Source organism: Schistocerca serialis, chromosome 9, assembly GCF_023864345.2.
Source record: "Schistocerca serialis cubense isolate TAMUIC-IGC-003099 chromosome 9, iqSchSeri2.2, whole genome shotgun sequence".
NCBI classification, from domain to species: domain Eukaryota; kingdom Metazoa; phylum Arthropoda; class Insecta; order Orthoptera; family Acrididae; genus Schistocerca; species Schistocerca serialis.
In genome coordinates this window covers 65288469-65312683 of record NC_064646.1, presented here as the reverse complement: position 1 = coordinate 65312683, position 24215 = coordinate 65288469, and the positions used below count along the sequence as shown (strand labels likewise).

General features: G+C 41.3%; 1 protein-coding gene across 1 annotated transcript in view; it reads right to left on the bottom strand.

Annotated features, from left to right (window-relative positions):
• The window catches only part of LOC126419138 (protein argonaute-2), a 276737-nt gene that overhangs the window by 108232 nt on the left and 144290 nt on the right, over window positions 1-24215 (bottom strand). The window contains exon 9 of the mRNA XM_050086246.1: window positions 9957-10087. Within this exon, the coding sequence (XP_049942203.1) occupies window positions 9957-10087 (131 nt within the window). The remainder of the gene's footprint in view (window positions 1-9956; window positions 10088-24215) is intronic.

Here is a 24215-nt window from a genome sequence, read left to right as displayed (position 1 = left end):
AGTTCTGTAATAATCTAGGAACAATATTTATCGATCCAAATAAGTTTTTAAGCAACAAATGTCTGGGGAAAGATGGTACGCACTTAAACAGGGTAGGCTCCAAGACCTTCACTACGATGATTACTGATATTTGCAACATTATAAATAATAAGGGAAACTAATAAGCAGAAGAGGGGATCATGAATGCTGAAAAGATCAACTCAAAAATACAAAACTCAGATTGTATCCCAAGACCTGCTGGTCAATAGTAAATGAGATAAGAGATAATAAAACAAAACAAAAACGTAACATCGACATACAGATATCTAATAACAATATTGATGTCACCAATCCTCAGGAGATCACTGACATTTTTAATGACTATTTCATAGATATCATGGAATCTGACTTTTGCACCACAGATAAAGTACCTGTTGGAAGTCTTGCTGAGGACAATTCTGAACCTAATAAACTCCATGAACTTGAAATCAAGGGTATTTTGCAGCTCATCAGAGAATCTAAAAACAAAAAAAAAATCTGCTGGCTGGGATGAAATTTCTCCATTTTTACTTAAACAGTGCAAAAATAATCTAGCATCTCCTTTGGTGCATCTAATAGTGTCTAGGAGTGTTCCCTGATATACTAAAATTAGCCATTGTTAAATACAAAAAATGTGACAAACAACTAGTAGAAAATTACAGACTATACACTTTAACTTCTGTTTTTAGCGAGTTAAGTGAAAAAATAATTCTGGAATATATGTTAGAGCATGATAATAACCACAACATCCTGGGAGACTTTCAGCATGGCTTCAGAAGTGGTCGTACCACCATGACTGCAACACTTCAATTTATGCTGACACCTCTTGACAAAACAGATGACAGCATGCAAGTAGCTGGACTTTTCCTAGACTTATCAAAGGCTTTTTATAGGGTTGATCATAAGGTACTTCTGTTAAATCTGGCCAGAGATGGCATAAGTGGGAAAACTATTGCACCTCATCACATCATTTTTAAAAAAACAGAAGACAATGTACCTCAATTTCACACAATAATGGATAAACATTAACAAGTTACACATCAAGGGTCAGGAATATTAAGTTTGGTGTGCCTCAGGGATCGATAATTGGTCCCTTCCTTTTTATATGTCACGTTAATGACTTCCCAAAGATAGTAAAAAATGATATCTTCATTGCAATGTATGCAGATGACCCTTCAGGCCTCTGTTGGGGAAACGATATTCTTAATCTTGGCATAGAGGTAAAAAAAAGGAAAAGTTTGAAAATGACAATATAAAAGTCAACTTATAAAAACCAAATATAATCCCTTCAATGTTGGTGATTTGCACACTTGTATTGATTGTCAAGATAGTAATATTTTAAGGAAAATCTGCAGTGAGTGTAAATTCCTAGATATATGCATAGACAGCAAACTACTTTGAACACAACAAATTGACAATGTATGTGCAAGGCTATCATCTAGCCTATATGTTTTAAGAAGAATACCTCCATACGTCAATACCTAAACAATGAGGATGATGTATTTTGGTTTAATACATCCATTTCTAGCATATGGAGGGAGGGAGAGGGAGGGAGGGAGAGGGAGGGAGGGAGAGGGAGGGAGGGAGAGGGAGGGAGGGAGAGGGAGGGAGGGAGAGGGAGAGAGGGAGGGAGAGGGAGAGAGGGAGGGAGGGAGAGGGAGGGAGGGAGGGAGAGGGAGGGAGGGAGAGGGAGGGAGAGAGAGGGAGGGAGAGAGAGGGAGGGAGAGAGGGAGGGAGAGAGGGAGGGAGAGAGAGAGGGAGCGAGAGAGAGGGAGCGAGAGGGAGGGAGAGAGAGAGGGAGGGAGGGAGAGGGAGGGAGAGAGAGGGAGGGAGAGAGAGGGAGGGAGAGAGAGGGAGGGAGAGAGAGGGAGGGAGAGAGAGGGAGGGAGAGAGAGGGAGGGAGAGAGAGGGAGGGAGAGAGAGGGAGGGTGAGAGAGGGAGGGAGAGAGAGGGAGGGAGGGAGAGAGAGGGAGGGAGAGAGAGGGAGGGAGAGAGAGGGAGGGAGAGAGAGGGAGGGAGAGAGAGGGAGGGAGAGAGAGGGAGGGAGAGAGAGGGAGGGAGAGAGAGGGAGGGAGAGAGAGGGAGGGAGAGAGAGGGAGGGAGAGAGAGGGAGGGAGAGAGAGGGAGGGAGAGAGAGGGAGGGAGAGAGAGGGAGGGAGAGAGAGGGAGGGAGAGAGAGGGAGGGAGAGAGAGAAGAGCGAACAGTCCATATATTACTGGAGCAAAATACTTCAATGCACTGCCAAATGAATTAAAGATAATAACTGGAGAGACATTCAAAGAACATCTAAAACCATGGCTCATTGAGAAGTGCTTCTATAGCCTACTGTAGAAACTTAAATCTAAAGTATTAATACATCAAATAATTTGGACTACATTCTTAAGTTCCTATTATAAAGTAAATTTAGAGTGTATGATGTTTTATTGTACTACCAAATTGCTATGAATGAAATTACATGATTCACACAAATTACAAAATTACAAAAGTAATTGGAAGTAGAGACCTCTGGGAGAACAAATTGCAACACCATACTGGAGACATAGTCTGGTTCACTGACAGTTCAAAAACGGACAAAGGAGTTGGGGCTGGGGTATACGGAGGGCAGCCAAGGCTGGAGAGTGCAATCTCTCTAGGGAAGATGGCCACTGTGTTCTACGCAGACATATCTGCCATCAGGGTGTGCCTGGGGGAGAAGTTGCGGAGGCGCTACAAAGGTCGTAGCATTTTCATTTATTCAGACAGCCAAGCAGCCCTGAAAGCACTGGCAGCCTCTGAAAACAAGATCAAAGATCGTGGCAGAACACCACAAAGTCCCTGAGGAGCTAGGGGAAAGCAACAGGGTAAACCTATTGTGGGTCCCTGGTCACACAATGGTTAGTGGTAATGAGCAAGCCGATAGTTTGGTCAGGATAGGGGCAATGACACCATTTATTGGACCGGAACCTGTCCTCACAATCACCAAGATAATGGTGCAGCTTTACTGTATGATTAAATGATGATGGCGTCCTCTTGGGTAAAATATTCCGGAGGTAAAATAGTCCCCCATTCGGATCTCCGGGCGGGGACTACTCAAGAGGACGTCGTTATCAGGAGAAAGAAAACTGGCATTCTACGGATCGGAGCGTGGAATGTCTGATCCCTTAATCGGGCAGGAAGGTTAGAAAATTTAAAAAGGGAAATGGATAGGTTAAAGTTAGATATAGTGGGAATTAGTGAAGTTCGGTGGCAGGAGGAACACGACTTTTGGTCAGGTGATTACAGGGTTATAAATACAAAATCAAATAGGGGTAATGCAGGAGTAGGTTTAATAATGAATAAAAAAATAGGAGTATGTGTTAGCTACTACAAACAGCATAGTGAACGCATTATTGTGGCCAAGATAGACACAAAGCCCATGCCAACTACAGTAGTACAAGTTTATATGCCAACTAGCTCTGCAGATGATGAAGAAATTGATGAAATGTATGACGAGATAAAAGAAATTATTCAGGTAGTGAAGGGAGACGAAAATTTAATAGTCATGGGTGACTGGAATTCGTCAGTAGGAAAAGGGAGAGAAGGAAACATAGTAGGTGAATATGGATCGGGGGGAAGAAATGAAAGAGGAAGCCGCCTTGTAGAATTTTGCACAGAGCACAACTTAATCATAGCTAACACTTGGTTCAAGAACCATGAAAGAAGGTTGTATACCTGGAAGAATCCTGGAGATACTAAAAGGTATCAGATAGATTACATAATGGTAAGACAGAGATTTAGGAACCAGGTTTTAAATTGTAAGACATTTCCAGGGGCAGATGTGAATTCTGACCACAATCTATTGGTTATGAACTGCAAATTGAAACTGAAGAAACTGCAAAAAGGCAGGAATTTAAGGAGATGGGACCTGGATAAACTAAAAGAACCAGAGGTTGTACAGAGTTTCAAGGAGTGCATAAGGGAACAATTGACAGGAATGGGGGAAAGAAATACAGTAGAAGAAGAATGGGTAGCTCTGAGGGATGAAGTAGTGAAGGCAGCAGAGGATCAAGTAGGTAAAAAGACGAGGGCTAATAGAAATCCTTGGGTAACAGAAGAAATATTGAATTTAATTGATGAAAGGAGAAAATATAAAAATGCAGTAAATGAAGCAGGCAAAAAGGAATACAAACGTCTCAAAAATGAGATTGACAGGAAGTGCAAAATGGCTAAGCAGGGATGGCTAGAGGACAAATGTAAGGATGTAGAGGCTTGTCTCACGAGGGGTAAGATAGATACTGCCTACAGGAAAATTAAAGAGACCTTTGGAGAGAAGAGAACCACTTGTATGAATATCAAGGGCTCAGATGGCAACCCAGTTCTAAGCGAAGAAGGGAAGGCAGAAAGGTGGAAGGAGTATATAGAGGGTCTATACAAGGGCGATGTACTTGAGGACAATATTATGGAAATGGAAGAGGATGTAGATGAAGATGAAATGGGAGATACGATACTGCGTGAAGAGTTTGACAGAGCACTGAAAGACCTGAGTCGAAACAAGGCCCCGGGAGTAGACAACATTCCATTAGAACTACTGATGGCCTTGGGAGAGCCAGTCATGACAAAACTCTACCATCTGGTGAGCAAGATGTATGAGACAGGCGAAATACCCACATACTTCAATAAGAATATAATAATTCTAATCCCAAAGAAAGCAGGTGTTGACAGATGTGAAAATTACCGAACTATCAGTTTAATAAGTCACAGCTGCAAAATACTAACGCGAATTCTTTACAGACGAATGGAAAAACTGGTAGAAGCGGACCTCGGGGAAGATCAGTTTGGATTCCGTAGAAATGTTGGAACACGTAAGGCAATACTAACCTTACGACTTATCTTAGAAGAAAGATTAAGAAAAGGCAAACCTACGTTTCTAGCATTTGTAGACTTAGAGAAAGCTTTTGACAACGTTAACTGGAATACTCTCTTTCAAATTCTGAAGGTGGCAGGGGTAAAATACAGGGAGCGAAAGGCTATTTACAATTTGTACAGAAACCAGATGGCAGTTATAAGAGTCGAGGGGCATGAAAGGGAAGCAGTGGTTGGGAAAGGAGTGAGACAGGGTTGTAGCCTCTCCCCGATGTTATTCAATCTGTATATTGAGCAAGCAGTAAAGGAAACATAAGAAAAATTTGGAGTAGGTATTAAAATTCATGGAGAAGAAGTAAAAACTTTGAGGTTCGCCGATGACATTGTAATTCTGTCAGAGACAGCAAAGGACGTGGAAGAGCAGTTGAACGGAATGGACAGTGTCTTGAAAGGAGGATATAGGATGAACATCAACAAAAGCAAAACGAGGATAATGTAATGTAGTCAAATTAAATCGGGTGATGCTGAGGGGATTAGATTAGGAAATGAGACACTTAAAGTAGGAAAGGAATTTTGCTATTTGGGGAGCAAAATAACTGATGATGGTCGAAGTAGAGAGGATATAAAATGTAGGCTGGCAATGGCAAGGAAAGCGTTTCTGAAGAAGAGAAATTTGTTAACATCCAGTATTGATTTAAGTGTCAGGAAGTCGTTTCTGAAAGTATTTGTATGGAGTGTAGCCATGTATGGAAGTGAAACATGGACAATAAATAGTTTGGACAAGAAGAGAATAGAAGCTTTCGATATGTGGTGCTACAGAAGAATGCTGAAGATAAGGTGGGTAAATCACGTAACTAATGAGGAGGTATTGAATAGGATTGGGGAGAAGAGAAGTTTGTGGCACAACTTGACTAGAAGAAGAGATCGGTTGGTAGGACATGTTTTGAGGCATCAAGGGATCACAAATTTAGCATTGGAGGACAGCGTGGAGGGTAAAAATCGTAAGGGGAGACCAAGAGATCAATACACTAAGCAGATTCAGAAGGATGTAGGTTGCAGTAGGTACTGGGAGATGAAGAAGCTTGCACAGGATAGAGTAGCATGGAGAGCTGCATCAAACCAGTCTCAGGACTGAAGACCACAACAACAACAATGGTAATAAAACTACAAGACTGGACAAGGAGGCAGCACGTAGAATATTGAGCTACAGTCCAAAAGCAAAAACTATTGATGCTGGAGCCTTGTTCCAAGAGATGTCAGTCTATCATGGCCTTGAATAGGAGAGAAATAAAACTCATGGTTGGACTATTGACAGGTCATGGGAACTTCAAAAAACTCCTACATACAATGGGGATAATAGAAGACCCCAAATGCAGTATGTGTTGTGTGGGGGGAGGAATCCACATCACATTTGATCTTCAAATGTGAGGCACTGGAGATTAAAAAGATACAAAACATTTGCATCAACCAGGCCTGAAGAAATCGTGTCTTGAAAAGCATTGGTAAAGCATCTCCTTGAACTGTTAAAGGGCATTGGTTGGCTTTACTAGAGACACAGGGAACAATACCGCACAATAAACTCTGTTTTCGGTGCAGACAGCAGTGAGCTTGACCGATATTGTGTTTGCTTCCCTGATAAAATCAAATCCAAAATACAGCAGCAATTGTAAGATACATCAAATAAATGGGACTATTTTGGCACAAACGGTCATTTTTATAACACGATAGAATATTATTAACAAAGTACCAATATTTAATGCCTAATATACCTGGGACCGATACCCCAGTTCGGATTTTGCAATCACCATAAGTGGTAGTTTATGACTCCCATTTGCATTACAACATGCCATAAATGTTATACGCTGTTTCTGTTGGTTGTAACCATGAGCTTCCTTCTCATTCTTGGCAGCTAATATTTTGGAAGGAAGCATCTTGTAACAGAGACCAGTTTCATCAGCATTATACAAGGCATCAGCAGTTAAATCTTTTTCCTCTATTATCTTCCATATCTTGCTTACAAACTCATCAGCATCCTTATCGTTAGCCGACTTTCCCCGGTGACTGTCAGCTGTCGAATACCATGTCATTTTTTCCAGTTCGAGAGCCAACTTTTGCTTGCTGCAAACAGGTTACTACTGCCAAGTTGGTAGTTAAATGCAGCTGCTTTTTCCTTTATAATCGGGCCACTGACTGTAATTCCTTTACTACGTTGTATGAACCATCTACAAACAGTAACGTACAGTTCTAAATTCTCACTCTTTTGCATAACCTTCCATTTTCCTAACTCACTATCCATTTGTCTTGAGTACTGTCGAATATCATCATCTTTCTTTTTGGTGTCTTAAACAGTTGCTCGTCCAACAGTGAACTCAGCAGCAATGTTTTTTTGCGAAGAATCTCGATTTAACTTATCTAAAATCTCAAGTTTCTTCTTGAGGTCTAGCGTAACATGTTTCCTTTTAGAAGACATGATTCTGAATTGTAAAGACAGCTACGATTTCAAATACAGTACATAAAGCAGCACTGATGAAGTGAGTTGTAAGCAGAGCCACCTCCTCTGAAAGAAAAAGGCAGAATGCAGGAACCGAGAGTTGCCGGAAAGGACTAACATACAGAGTAATAAAGTGTACTCACTGAATCACACAGATGTACAGTCACTGTAAGACAACTCCACAGATAAGGTTAAATAACTGACAAATTAGCTATTCTTACATGGAATCCTCAAGTGCTTGTACCCTTTTTCACTTCCTACACAGTCAATTTCTCACCATTCCAAAATCACTTCTGCTGAGCATCCTAGGAGTGTGTCATCTTTTCACTCCATTAAAGGCGACTTAGCAGATCTCAACCAGAGTCAATGTGCTGATTGCGTTATACAGGCAACTCCTTCATCTGTGCTGGTGATAGGATCTGTGCCACGATGTGACGAAGCGAAAGAACTTGACCACATAAAATTTTCGATATCACTGTTTTGGGCCTCTACCTACAGATAGAGAGAGAGAGAGCAACAAACAGCCGGAGCCCGTAAGAGATTCCGATTGTACTATTAACAGGTGATACCAGACTTTAGTATTTATTTACCACAACAATCCTGTTATCCATAATTTTCCAATAGGCAAATGGCTCAGTGAAAGGGCCCACAATTGCATATGTAAGTGGGTTCATTTCATTTCAGAGACTGACATTTCTTACTTTTCATTTCCTGAGTAAGTATACTAAATCCAAGTGGCATTGACACCCCCCCCCCCCCCCAAACAAACACACACACACACACACACACACACACACACACACACACACACACAATGACTGACTGACTGCTAGAGTCATGTACTTTAAAGCATTTTGTCATATTTTTTTTTTTAATCCATTCAGATAAATCATCAAAATGAATGTTCACGCAGTACATCAACTTCTACTGCATTTCTCCTCTCTGTGGCTCCATCTCTTTCAGCTAGTTTTAAACAGTAGTAGACATGATCATATCTACAATCCCCCAGGTCTCAGAAAGTCCAAAAGAGTAAACATACTGATAGCAGATGCAATATGGCACCACCTCCACCTAGAGGCAGCACCTGTCCTACATATACCTGCAGCTTACCAAATGGCAGTAGGCTAGTCGAGTAAAACACATTATCGCAAATTTGACACAGTTCAAAATGGATACCAGAGCAGTAAGATTCCACAGCTAATGTGGCAGACACAAAATACTTTTTCACATACATAACTTTCCGTGAATAGGCGACTTACAGATAACAATCACTGGTTCATTGACCTACATCAATTAAGCTTCTGTTTCAGGCACTATCCACAAAACATTTTTCTTGATTGACACCTGAAAGCCATTTGGTAAATATCTGGTATAAACATAGGAGTATAGAGGATGGAATGATGATAATATGAAAAGGACAGTTGCTACTCACCATATAGCAGAGATGGCAAGTCGCAGAGAGGCACAACCATAAGACTATGAGTTAGTAAGCTCTCTGCCAAAAAACACACACACACACACACACACACACACACACACACACACACACAAACACACACACACACACACACGAGAGAGAGAGAGAGAGAGAGAGAGAGAGAGAGAGAGAGAGAGAGAGAGAGAGAATGAATGTGTGTAATTCCACTGAAGGCCTTTTTGGCTGAAAGCCGACTTGCTAACTGTCACTATGTGGTGAGTAGCAACTATACTTTTCATAATATTGTTGGATAAAGGAAAAGGACACCACTCGGAGAAAAGCAGAAGCACTGAATCATCAACAGGCAAACACAAAAAAGAAAGAAAACTTGCTAATGGATTTTTTTCTTCTAGTTTACCAACAGTGCATCCAGTTGGACTAATACTTCGCTGCACCATTCTTTGGTGATGTCACTGTGTCTATAACCATTCACAACAAGCACCATACTGTCTTCGTCTTCCCCTTACTGGGAACCAAACAGTGCTGAGGAAATAAAATACCAACTGCCTCAGATGTGCACACTGCTGCAGATGTGGCAGAATGCAGCTTAACACACACATGTAGGGAGACACTCCAAAACTTATGACAACAGGCTCTGCAAATGTAGGGCTCTCTCCACTCTGCCCCTGAGACATGGCCAGTGATCTTCAACTGGACATTAAGTTATGTAAGGCACTGCTGCTTTCAGGGGTTGATATCACAGTGATTTCTAACTTCAGCCAATGCCAGGACACATTTTCATCAGCTATACTGTGTGTCACCCACAGATTCTGCTCAATGGTGAGTGATGATGTAAGTTCATGACAATTTCTCTTATTGTAGAGTGATGTAAACATTTAAAGCTGCAAAGGAACTGAATCTTGTGTGCAAGCGCTTTTCTCTTACAACAGTATTATCACTATGACAAACTGAAATGTAGAAAATGGGAACAAAGTTTAGATATGGAACTCTAACTTGTGTACATGAAAGAGAGAGAGAGAGAGAGAGAGAGAGAGAGAGAGAGAGAGAGAGAAATTCTAGTCTGTGTTTCACAACTGTCTGTACATCACCAAAATGAGTTCTTGGTTTCACACCAATTACTTAGTTACTGTCTTACAACATGCCAGAAGTACAGAGCTAAAAACTGAGTTACATCAGTAAATACATACCGTCAACATTCAGAAATGGTTTCCAACCGAGAATTACACTCTGATAAAATCCCAGCCACATATGCATTCCATTTCCTAGCGGAATAGGTTCTTCTGGCTGTGTGAAAAATGAGCGGCCAACCTGTATAAACCTGAAAAGAAAATTTTTTACACATTTTATTTATACGTACAACGCAACACCTATCAAATTGCCTAACACCAAGAACAAGGCCACGATCAGACCTTGAGTCTAAGAAAGATTTCTGAACCAATCAATGTGCCCGTGAATAGACCATTTTAATTTGGAGCCCAGAAGAGAGTGGTATTGTTCAGGTCTAGATTTGGTCAGTAAGGTGGACACACCACTGTATACATCTGGAACTTTCTGAAAAATATTTCATTCGGCCAGCCTCTAAGCAGGTGCACAGTCAATGAAATCTAGGCCCATGTGAGTTCACCTACATTCCCTTTCCATGGATTTTGATCAAAAGTTTAAATAATCTCTCAACCTGCAGCCACTGTTCTACTTTCATATGTGAATGTTTTGACTTTCCCTCTCACAGAGACAAATGTGCAATGGCATCACGAGCAGATACTTGGCATCCAATCCCATGGCTCTTTCTGGCCTGCTGACAGACTTAAACAATGGCTACATTGGAGAAACCAACTGCAGAAGCTGTCTTTTGCTATCTGGGTTGCTCAAGGTGACCCCAAAAAAATTTACCATATTTGGCACATGGTCACTTTAACCAATTATTGTTCTCCCACTGTATTTTGCACTTAATGACACAGTGACAGTTCTTACCAGAGGAAATGTGTCACTTTTAGCAAGTTACTCTGTCACTGCCACCTAACATGTATGTAACAATTAGGGTATGGCAGAGCTGGACTGAAAAGGATCCAACCATTCAAGGAAGAAAATGTAATCTACTTACAGTAAATTAATTTTTAAACATAATAAAGAGACAATGAATAAAGCTGGAAGCAAATACTTATTTGAAAGTGGTGATGTTGGAAGGTACAATAAAATAAGAGAATAAAGTTTAAATAATCCGTACAACAACAAATCTACCAAAAGAAACATGAAACAAAAAGACTGTATTATAGCAGTACAACTGAAATGTCGATGTGATTAATTATAATTATTTTAGTTGGTATCAACTAAATAAACCCATGGTATAACTTTTAAGAGGGATTACAGTTAAGTCTAAGAAATGGTATTTTACGGCATGGAAGATCCACTTTTTTAACAGAGTTCACCAAATCCCAAGAAGAAATGGTATGTGACATTTCCCAAGCAGGAAAAGATGCAAAAATTACTTGGGAAGAACTGAATGTATTGAACCAGAAGGCAGACAATGGAGATACAAAATTACAAGAAATGAGTGAACAGTTTTTATTATGATTGAAACGTGTAGAAAATTAAAGACAATACAATTAGCTCTGGCAGCATTAAACAGTTAATGCTTAACATAACAACACAAGAAACAGAAAAGATTACACAGACTATATTACATCAAAACAACATTACATTAAAGTTTCCTCACACTCACAATATTATCGGGCACAGCAAGAATAAATAAACAATGATGTGAGCACAGTCACTAAGGAACTTTAATTTAAAACAAGTAAATGTGTTTCATTTCTTACTTTTAAACCAGAAGGGGAGGAATACCCAGTGTTATTTTTAAAACCAGTGAAAGAGAGACTTCCTGAAATGTAATGATAAGTAAAATTAGATTCATCATCAATCATATGGAAGGTGATGCTCAGCTGAACAGTGGGGAATATTACACAGATATTATTATTATTATTTCTTTCTTGTCTCAGACGTTATGTCTGGTTAAAAATGGAAGGTGACGCGGACCTTGATCAAGCGTGACTTCCTTTTAACTGTACGGTATATGTTACATTGCATTTAGGAACTTTCGGGTAATTGAACAAGTGTCAATAATTACAAATTTCTGTAGTTGTATATATAAGTTTGGATGTAGTTGTATTGCATTGATGTACTGGAGGATATTGTGTGGTATGATTCCTGTAGTTGATAGTATAATTGGTACAATGTCAACTTTATCCTGATGCCACATGTCCTTGACTTCCTCAGCCAGTTGGATGTATTTTTCAATTTTTTCTCCTGTTTTCTTTTGTATATTTTTTGTATTGGTATGGATATTTCGATTAGTTGTGTTAATTTCTTCTTTTTATTGGTGAGTATGATGTCAGGTTTGTTATGTGGTGTTGTTTTATCTGTTATAACGGTTCTGTTCCAGTATAATTTGTATTCATCATTCTCCAGTACATTTTGTGGTGCATACTTGTATGTGGGAACATGTTGTTTTATAAGTTTATGTTGTAAGGCAAGCTGTTGATGTATTATTTTTGCTACATTGTCATGTCTTCTGGGGTATTCTGTATTTGCTAGTGTTGTACATCCGCTTGCGATGTGATCTATTCTTTCTATTTGTTGTTTGCAAAGTCTGCATTTATCTGTTGTGGTATTGAGATCTTTAATAATATGCTTGCTGTAATATCTGGTGTTTATTGTTTGATCCTGTATTGCAATCATGAATCCTTCCGTCTCATTGTATATATTGCCTTTTCTTAGCTATGTGTTGGATGCGTCTTGATTGATGTGTGGCTGTGTTAGATGATACGGGTGCTTGCCATGTAGTGTTTTCTTTTTCCAATTTACTTTCTTCGTATCTGTTGATGTTATGTGATCTAAAGGGTTGTAGAAGTGGTTATGAAATTGCAGTGGTGTAGCCAATGTATTTATATGAGTGATTGCTTTGTGTAGTTTGCTAGTTTCTGCTCGTTCTATAAAGAATTTTCTTAAATTGTCTACCTGTCCATAATGTAGGTTTTTTATGTCGATGAATCCCCTTCCTCCTTCCATTCTGCTTAATGTGAATCTTTCTGTTGCTGAATTATGTAATGTATTCTATATTTGTGGCATTGTGATCGTGTAAGTGTATTGAGTGCTTCTAGGTCTGTGTTACTCCATTTCACTACTCCAAATGAGTAGGTCAATTTTGGTATAGCATAAGTATTTATAGCTTTTGTCTTGTTTCTTGCTGTCAATTCTGTTTTCAGTATTTTTGTTAGTCTTTGTCTATATTTTTCTTTTAGCTCTTCTTTAATATTTGTATCATCTATTCCCATTTTTTTTGTCTGTATCCTAGATATTTATAGGCATCTGTTTTTTCCATCGCTTCTATGCAGTTGCTGTGGTTATCCAATATGTAATCATCTTGTTTAGTGTGTTTTCCCTTGACTATGCTATTTTTCTTACATTTGTCTGTTCCAAAAGCCATATTTATATCATTGCTGAATACTTCTGTTATCTTTAGTAATTGGTTGAGTTGTTGATTGGTTGCTGCCAGTAGATTTAGATCATCCATGTATAGCAGATGTGTGATTTTGTGTGGGTACGTTCCAGTAATATTGTATCCATAATTTGTATTACACCCCTGGAAATGGAAAAAAGAACACATTGACACCGGTGTGTCAGACCCACCATACTTGCTCCGGACACTGCGAGAGGGCTGTACAAGCAATGATCATACGCACGGCACAGCGGACACACCAGGAACCGCGGTGTTGGCCGTCGAATGGCGCTAGCTGCGCAGCATTTGTGCACCGCCGCCATCAGTGTGAGCCAGTTTGCCGTGGCATACGGAGCTCCATCGCAGTCTTTAACACCGGTAGCATGTCGCGACAGTGTGGACGTGAACCGTATGTGCAGTTGACGGACTTTGAGCGAGGGCGTATAGTGGGCATGCGGGAGGCCGGGTGGACGTACCGCCGAATTGCTCAACACGTGGGGCGTGAGGTCTCCACAGTACATCGATGTTGTCGCCAGTGGTCGGCGGAAGGTGCACGTGCCCGTCGACCTGGGACCGGACCGCAGCGACGCACGGATGCACGCCAAGACCGTAGGATCCTACGCAGTGCCGTAGGGGACCGCACCGCCACTTCCCAGCAAATTAGGGACACTGTTGCTCCTGGGGTATCGGCGAGGACCATTCGCAACCGTCTCCATGAAGCTGGGCTACGGTCCCGCACACCGTTAGGCCGTCTTCCGCTCACGCCCCAACATCGTGCAGCCCGCCTCCAGTGGTGTCGCGACAGGCGTGAATGGAGGGACGAATGGAGACGTGTCGTCTTCAACGATGAGAGTCGCTTCTGCCTTGGTGCCAATGATGGTCGTATGCGTGTTTGGCGCCGTGCAGGTGAGCACCACAATCAGGACTGCATAGGACCGAGGCACACAGGGCCAACACCCGGCATCATGGTGTGGGGAGCGATCTCCTACACTGGCCGTACACCACTGGTGATCGTCGAGGGGACACTGAATAGTGCACGGTACATCCAAACCGTCATCGAACCCATCGTTCTACCATTCCTAGACTGGCAAGGGAACTTGCTGTTCCAACAGGACAATGCACGTCCGCATGTATCCCGTGCCACCCGACGTGCTCTAGAAGGTGTAAGTCAACTACCCTGGCCAGCAAGATCTCCGGATCTGTCCCCCATTGAGCATGATTGGGACTGGATGAAGCGTCGTCTCACGCGGTCTGCACGTCCAGCACGAACGCTGGTCCAACTGAGGTGCCAGGTGGAAATGGCATGGCAAGCCGTTCCACAGGACTACATCCAGCATCTCTACGATCGTCTCCATGGGAGAATAGCAGCCTGCATTGCTGCGAAAGGTGGATATACACTGTACTAGTGCCGACATTGTGCATGCTCTGTTGCCTGTGTCTATGTGCCTGTGGTTCTGTCAGTGTGATCATGTGATGTATCTGACCCCAGGAATGTGTCAATAAAGTTTTCCCTTCCTGGGACAATGAATTCACGGTGTTCTTATTTCAATTTCCAGGAGTGTATTTAGCATGTTGGATAGTGGGTTCAGAGCAAGGCAGAACCAGAAAGGACTTAATGAGTCTCCTTGGTATATTCCACGCTTAATCTGTATTGGCTGTGATGTGATATTATTTGAATTTGTTTGGATATTAAATGTGGTTTTCCAATTTTTCATTACTATGTTTAGGAACTGTATCAATTTAGGATCTACTTTGTATATTTCCAATATTTGTAGTAACCATGAGTGGGGTACACTATCAAAAGCTTTTTGGTAATCGATGTATGCATAGTGTAGCGACCTTTATTTAGTTTTAGCTTGATATGTCACCTCTGCATCTATTATCAGTTGCTCTTTACATCCTCGTGCTCCTTTGCAACAGCCTTTTTGTTCTTCATTTATAATTTTGTTCTGTGTTGTATGTGTCATTAATTTCTGTGTAATGACTGAAGTTAATATTTTGTATATTATTGGTAGGCATGATATGGGGCGATATTTAGCTGGGTTTGCTGTGTCTGCTTGATCTTTAGGTTTCAGATAAGATATTCCATGTGAAAGTGTATCAGGGAATGTGTATGGGTCTGCAATGTAACTGTTAAATAATTTATTTAAAAACAAAGATGATGTGACTTACCATACGAAAGCGCTGGCAGGTCGATAGAAACACAAACAAACACATACATACACACAAAATTCTAGCTTTCGCAACCAATGGTTGCTTCGTCGGGAAAGAGGGAAGGAGAGGGAAAGACGAAAGGATGTGGGTTTTAAGGGAGAGGGTAAGGAGTCATTCCAATCCCGGGAGCGGAAAGACTTACCTTAGGGGGAAAAAAAGGACAGGTATACACTCGCACACACACACATATCCATCCGCACATACACAGACACAAGCAGACATTTGTAAAGGCAAAGAGTTTGGGCAGAGATGTCAGTCGAGGCGGAAGTACAGAGACAAAGATGATGTTGAAAGACAGGTGAGGTTTGAGCGGTGGCAACTTGAAATTAGCGGAGGTTGAGGCCTGGCGGATAACGAGAAGAGAGGATATACTGAAGGGCAAGTTCCCATCTCCGGAGTTCTGACAGGTTGGTGTTAGTGGGAAGTATACACTCTTACTCTCTGCTGGAAATATCACTTTGCCACGAAGAAAAATGATCCTAATCCTACTCCTAATGATCCAACTCCCCAAGACACTATCCAAACTGAACCCTGCCTGGAACAGTTCCATCCTCCGTCACAGCGGGACCCACCTCCTCTTCCTCAAAATCACCCTCTCCAAACCTTCCAGGAATTTCTGACTTCCAGTCTTGCTTCTCAATCTTTCTTAAAAAACCTTAACCCTACTCCCAACATCACCACTGCTGAAGCCCAAGCTATCCGTGATCTGAAGGCTGACCAATCCATCGTCATTCTTCCGGCGGACAAGGGTTCCACGACCATGGTACTTGATCGTCGGGAGTATGTGGCTGAGGGACTGCGTCAGCTTTCAGACAACACCACATACAAAGTTTGCCGAGGTAATCCCATTCCTGATGTCCAGGCGGAGCTTCAAGGAATCCTCAGAACCTTAGGCCCCCTACAAAACCTTTCACCTCACTCCATCAACCTCCTGACCCCACCGACACCCCGCACCCCTACCTTCTACCTTCTTCCTAAAATTCACAAACCCAATCATCCCGGCCACCCCATTGTAGCTGGTTACCAAGCCCCCACAGAATGTATCTCTGCCTACGTAGATCAACACCTTCAATCCATTACATGCAGTCTCCCATCCTTCACCAAAGACACCAATCACATTCTCGAACGCCTGGAATCCTTACCCAATCTGTTACCCCCACCATCCTTGTGATCATTGATGCCACTTCCTTATACACAAATATTCCGCACGTCCAGGGCCTCGCTGCGATGGAGCACTTCCTTTCACGCCGATCACCTGCCACCCTACCTAAAACCTCTTTCCTCATTACCTTAGCCAGCTTCATCCTGACCCACAACTTCTTCACTTTTGAAGGCCAGACATACCAACAATTAAAGGGAACAGCCATGGGTACCAGGATGGCCTTCTCGTACGCCAACCTATTCATGGGTCGCCTAGAGGAAGCCTTCTTGGTTACTCAGGCCTGCCAACCCAAAGTTTGGTACAGATTTATTGATGACATCTTCATGATCTGGACTCACAGTGAAGAAGAACGCCAGAATTTCCTCTCCAACCTCAACTCCTTTGGTGCCATCAGATTCACCTGGTCCTCCTCCAAACCCCATGCCACTTTCCTTGACATTGACCTCCATCTGTCCAATGGCCAGCTTCACACGTCCGTCCACATCAAACCCACCAACAAGCAACAGTACCTCCATTATGACAGCTGCCACCCATTCCACATCAAACGGTCCCTTCCCTACAGCCTAGGTCTTTGTGGCAAATGAGTCTGCTCCAGTCCAGAATCCCTGAACCATTACACCAACAACCTGAAAACAGCTTTCACATCCCGCAACTACCCTCCCGACCTGGTACAGAAGCAAATAACCAGAGCCACTTCCTCATCCCCTCAAACCCAGAACCTCCCACAGAAGAACCACAAAAGTGCCCCACTTGTGACAGAATACTTTCTGGGACTGGATCAAACTCTGAATGTGGCTCTCCAGCACGGATACGACTTCCTCAAATCCTGCCCTGAAATGAGATCCATCCTTCATGAAATCCTCCCCACTCCACCAAGAGTGTCTTTCCGCCGTCCACCTAACCTTCGTAACCTGTTAGTTCATCCCTATGAAATCCCCAAACCACCTTCCTTACTCTCTGGCTCCTACCCTTGTAACCGCCCCCGGTGTAAAACCTGTCCAATGCACCCTCCCACCACCACCTACTCTAGTCCTGTAACTCGGAAGGTGTACACGATCAAAGGCAGAGCCACGTGTGAAAGCACTCACGTGATTTACCAACTGACCTGCCTACACTGTGAAGCTTTCTATGTGGGAATGACCAGCAACAAACTGTCCATTCGCATGAATGGACACAGGCAGACAGTGTTTGTTGGTAATGAGGATCACCCTGTGGCTAAACATGCCTTGGTGCATGGCCAGCACATCTTGGCACAGTGTTACACCGTCCGGGTTATCTGGATACTCCCCACTAACACCAACGTGTCAGAACTCCAGAGATGGGAACTCGCGCTTCAGTATATCCTCTCTTCTCGTTATCCGCCAGGCCTCAACCTCCGCTAATTTCAAGTTGCCACTGCTCAAACCTCACCTGTCTTTCAACAACATCTTTGCCTCTGTACTTCCGCCTCGACTGACATCTCTGCCCAAACTCTTTGCCTTTACAAATGTCTGCTTGTGTCTGTGTATGTGCGGACGGATATGTATGTATGTGTGTGTGTGTGTGTGTGTGTGTGTGTGTGTCCTTTTTTCCCCCTAAGGTAAGTCTTTCCGCTCCCAGGATTGGAATGACTCCTTACCCTCTCCCTTAAAACCCACATCCTTTCGTCTTTCCCTCTCCTTCCCTCTTTCCTGATGAAGCAACCATTGGTTGCGAAAGCTAGAATTTTGTGTGTATGTATGTGTTTGTTTGTGTTTCTATCGACCCGCCAGCGCTTTCATATGGTAAGTCACATCATCTTTGTTTTTAAATATATTTTTCCCACGTGGAATGTTTCCCTCTATTATATTCGTATGTTAAATAACTTAGTTAGATGTGAATGTGTTGAGGTGAATTTCTTTAGCCAGAAATTTGCTATTTTCCCTCTTTCCTGATGAAGCAACTATTGGTTGCGAAAGCTAGAATTTTGTGTGTATGTATGTGTTTGTTTGTGTTTCTATCGACCCGCCAGTGCTTTCATATGGTAAGTCACATCATCTTTGTTTTTAAATATATTTTTCCCATGTGGAATGTTTCCCTCTATTATATTCATATGTTAAATAATTTAGTTAGATGTGAATGTGTTGAGGTGAATTTCTTTAGCCAGAAATTTGCTATTTTATCTTTTCCAGGGGCTTTCCAATTGTGAGTAGAATTAATTGCATGGGTGACTTCATGTTGCAAAATTTTCACTTCAGGCATTTGTGGTATCACCTTGTATGTATCTGTTTCTGCTTGTATCCACCATGCATGCCTGTTTTGTTGTACCGGGTTTGACCATATGTTGCTCCAGAAGTGTTCAATGTCTGTTATGTTTGGTGGATTGTCTATTTTAATGTGTTTGTTATCTATTGTCTGGTAAAATTTCTTTTGGTTTGTGTTGAATGTTTGGTTTTGTTTCCTTCTATGTTCACTTTTTTTGTATCTTCTAAGTCGTTTGGCCAATGCTTGTAATTTCTGCTTCTTTTCATCTAACTGCTCTATCGCTTCTTGTTGTGAGATTTTACCTAACCTTTCTCGTTTTTTTCTGACATTTCACTTCTTATAAATTGTGTTAGCTGTCCGATGTCTTTTCTTAGTTTTTCTATTCTGATCTGTAGCCTGTGTTGCCATGCTGGTTTTGTGGGTTTCTTCTGTGTGTTGGTTGGTTCTGATCTCTGCCTAGTGTGTATATTTAGTGTAGTGAGTGCTCCTATATAAACCAGTAGTTGTAACTCTTCCATAGTTGTGTTTTCATTTATTTTGTTGTGTATGATTGTGTTGATAGTTTTTATTGTTGCTTCGACTTGTGGGTTATTTGGCGGTCTATGCAAGAATGGTCTAATGTCTGTGTCTTTGTATTCCATATATGTCAGCTGAAATTTTTCTTCTATATCTAACATGCGTGTCACTTCGTGTTCTATTTGTGCTTGTTCTGGTGGCTGTCTTAAGATTTCGTTTTCCTCTGACTGTTTAATTGATGCGTGTTGTTCTTTGTTTGTTTGCTCTGGGATGTTTGAGTCCATTACTGTATTTTCTTCTTCTTCTTCTTCTTCTTCTTCTTCTTCTGATTGCACATTATTTTGTTCCAGTATTTGTTGTACTTGTTGTTTGATGTTTTCTAATTCTGACTGGGGTATCCTGTTATTTTTGATTATTACACGGATCTGATCAGCTAGTCATTGTTCTGTTAAAAATTTTAATTCTGGGTATCTGGTAATAAATGTTGTGTATACTTGTGATCTGTATCCAGTTGTGTTGGTTCCTAGGTTTGTTGCTTGGTAATAACAGAACATGAGGTGTCTAACTTCATCTGACCTTCTCATCCTCTGTCTTTGTTTTCCTTCTAGGGTGGCTGCAGGAAGCATATCCTGCAAAACACCTCTATTTGGATTTGAATCATTTTCCAGTTAGCTAGCAGTGTCGTTACCATTGTGGGTGGGCATAGGGTTCAAGCGTCGTCCCCGACCATGACGGCACTTGTCCGAGGCTTCTTTAGTTCTGTCCTGAACCAACTAATCACACTAAAACGGGGGTTAGCCCTCTTAGTGGTTTGTTCTTTTCGTCGCCTTTTACGAGTGGCAGAACATACCGGAGTCCTATTCTTTTCCCGGGCCTCCACGGGAATTATTATTATTATTATTATTATTATTATTATTAACAGCAAATTTAAAAGTCATCTTAGTTTGCATTGTGCAACACCAGACCAAAATTTTCAATTCTTAAATTCAAAATTTCACCATCCAAAAAAGGGAGGTTTGTTATTTTGCAGAATGGCATCTTATTGAAGTATTACCTAGCACATAACCATTCCAAGTAGAAGAAATACTTTTGGGGAGAGAAGGGGGAAAAGTGTCGTCACTGGAACACTTAGAACAAATAGAAATGCTGGAGAAATTGGAGAATGAAACTAAGAAAGGGACATAGGCACATAAAGAATGGGGAAAAAGAAAGCAAAGTTCTATGGTTAGTGGGTCTATACACAAACAAAATTCGCACAATGTGCAACCAAGATGGAGAGAGAAACTGTGATTATTGCCATGATAATCTTGATTTGCAATCATTTGTGACAGAATTTAATGAAATCAACATACTTAAAAAATCTGTCCCCTTTCCTAGACTCTTCAGTCCTTTTCCCTTCCCCTTCAACCCTTATGCCTGAAGGAGGAGCTTGCCAGTTACAATCGTCTTATGTATGTGTTCTGCCGCCGCTTTGTGAGTAGATTTTTTTATATTTATCCAATTAAATAATTTTGTCAATATTTAAATACTCAGGAATTTATACTTCAGTGCCTGGCAGAAGGTTCTACAAACCACCGTAGCATATTTCTCTACTGCTCCACACACTAAGAGTGCGTGGAAAAATGAATACTATACTATTTCTGTATGAGCTCTGACTTCTCTTATTTTATTATGATAATCATTTCTTCCTATATAGGTTGCTGACGAAATATTTTTACATTAGAGGAGAAAGCTGGTGATTGAAATTTTATGAAAAATCTCACCACAGTGACTAATACTTTTTTTTTTTTAATGACTGCCACCCAATTCATGTATGATGTGCACGGCGCACTCCACCCTACCTTGTGAGAAGAAAGGACGAGCTGCCCTTTATTGGACTTTTTCTCCTACCAGTCCCATCTGTTACAGATCCCATACCACACAGCAATACTCTAGCAAGGAATGAACAAGGCTAGCATATGCAGTTTCTTTAGCAGACCTGTCGCATCTTCTAAGTGTTCTGACAGTAAAACGCAGTCTTCGGTTTGCTTCCCCCCCACAACATTGTCTTGCAGTCATTCCAATTTTAAGTTATTTCTAATTGTAATCCCTCAATTGAATTCACAGCCTTTAGATTTTTGTAATTATGCAATTGAAATTTAGCAGATTTCTTTTCACACTCATGTGGATGACCACACACTTAATTATTTAGAATCAACTGGCGCTTTTCACACCATATGGATAATTTTGCAATTGGTTTTGATCATCTGATTACTTTGGTAGGCAGTATATGACAGTACCATTTGCAAACAATGTAAGAGGACTGCTCAGATTATCCCTTCAACTGGTTATAAACATTAGGAACACCAAAGGGCATGGAATTTGATTTTTTGTTGATTATTACATACAGTGACATCTGACAGGAAATCTAGATGCTCAACTGAAGTGATACTCCACAGGTACATTTTCATTACAAGTATCTTGTGACGAACGGTGTTAAAAGTCTACTGGAAACCTAGCAATACACAATCAATTTGTGATACCCTGTATTGATCATGTCTTGCCACTGGTGTACTTTACATACGACCAGAATCTCTTGATTTTCTGCCAAATTTCGAGACAGGGTTTCATTGTAGATGCTATTAAAATCATTTCACATTGAGGTCCACGCTCAGTTTCGAGCTTGAGTAAAACATGGCCAATCTCTGAGACTGAGTTCTTTTAACTTTGGTATGCTTTTTTAATTGCCTCTGCAACAGTGGTCTGACCTGTTGTGCACCATAGGGGATTAGTACCACCTACAATTAATTTATCTGGTATACATATCTCAAGTGCCTCATGTACTATTTTCTGAATTTAAGCCACGTCTGGTACACACTTCTATGGTTAGTTGGGAAAAGAGGGAGACACTCTCTTAGGATGGAGTCTTGAATTTTTATCTTCTTTTTTAAATAGATATACTTTGTGTTTACTTTTAGCGGGTATGGATGTTGTGGTATTAAGTCTCGCTACAACAACCTTGTGGTCACTAATCACTGTATCTGTCATGATGCTCCATATTTACTCATGAGTACATGTTGCTAAGAGGTCAAGTATGTTTTTGCAACCATTTTCACTTCAAGTGGGCTCATAAATAATTTTTGGAGAAAGCATTTAGTAAAATTTCTCACAATGTTCTATATCCACCAATGGCTTTGAACGTGTATTTTAACCAACATATTGAGGTTAAATCGAAGTAACCACCAACTACAATTATACGAATGGGTACCTATTTGAAATGACACACTAGTTTTCTTCGAACTATTCAGCAACTGTATCTCCTGGGTTGGGAGGTTGGTTGAACAAACTAGTTTACTCTAGTTGTGAAGTGTAACATCTACCCATAGTAGTTCATAGGTACTATCTATTTCAAATTCCCTACAAGATGAACTATTTTCAACAACAGCAAAGAAAATGCCGCCACCAACGATATTTAATCTATCCTTTCTGAACACAGTTAGTTTCCATCTAAAAATTTCAGCTGAACACATCCCTGATTTTAGGCAGCTTTCAGGTTCTTTCCCTAAATATCTGTGGCAATTTACAAGTGCAACACTGATTTCAAGAAGTGCGTGACAACTTTACTTTATTGAATTTCACACATTTGTTTCTAGTGGTTTACGTTCTAAACAGTCATCCAAGGAAATAAATAAATGACTTTTATATGTTATACAACATGCCATAATGCAATACTACAGCTAAAATTAGAACACATACCAAACATTCACAGTTGGTCTCAACTGAGATGGATAATACTGATTGTTGCTATATCTACCCTCTTCCTGAGTTCTATCTGCAACCTTTGAGACTGAGCTCTGCAACTTTTGAGACTGAAGCTAATCCTGTACTTTTCTGATACCCTAAAACCTAAAAACTATGCAGTCCATTACACAGCCCCCATTATCCATGTACCCCCTCTTGTGTGTAGTGCACACTTGACCTATTAAGTGGAACCCAAAAACCCACCACCCTAACGTGCAAGTTGAGGAATCTGCAGCCTATACGGTCACAGAGCTGTCTACGCCTCCAATTCCGACCCTCCACCTGGTTCTTTACTGAAGATCCACAGTTGGTCTCCTGTTTGGTTTCAAACATAAACTACAGAGTTCTACGTCGAGCTATGAAAAAATTATTTTGTATTTGATGCTTATTTGCATTTTCAGCATATAGGAGTGCTTTCCAGCTTTTCCTCCGTTTCAACTGCACAAATCATTGCTGTGTCATCAGTCCTGTTGACAATGCTACAGATGATGTGCTCTGTGTTCATTGCGCAAGCAAGACTGGCAGTTTTTACCACTTCAGCTAGCTGCCTATAACTAGAGAGAATATTCTGATTCTAAGATTTATAAATTGTTTATACAGACATAAGCCACCACCTACAATTGGCTGGATCCTGTGCCCATCATGGTATCTGGAAGCACTTGTTCCACATCCGGAATGAATCCTCCAGTGTACACATATAGTGCACACTGGATTTCTTCCCCTCCTTAGCAGGCATATCACTGAAGCACCGTATCATCTGCCTGAGATTGGAGCTCTCAACCACGAGTATTCTCACGCTCTGTGAATGTCCAAATCTGGCAAGCCATGAGTCTTCTTCTGGAAGAAGGAGAGTGACTGCATCTGCCCCAGGATCTTTGTCAGCCATAGATAGTGCCTGGAACCTGTTCATCGTATGAACTGTGGAGGTTTTCTGATTTGCCAACCATGAAGTCTTCCGCTGTCTGCCACAGCTTGAAACAATTCCCCAATCAACCACGAGTGAGGGGTCATCCTCAATGAGGACTGTAACTCGTGCGGTCACAGTAGTGAGCTGAT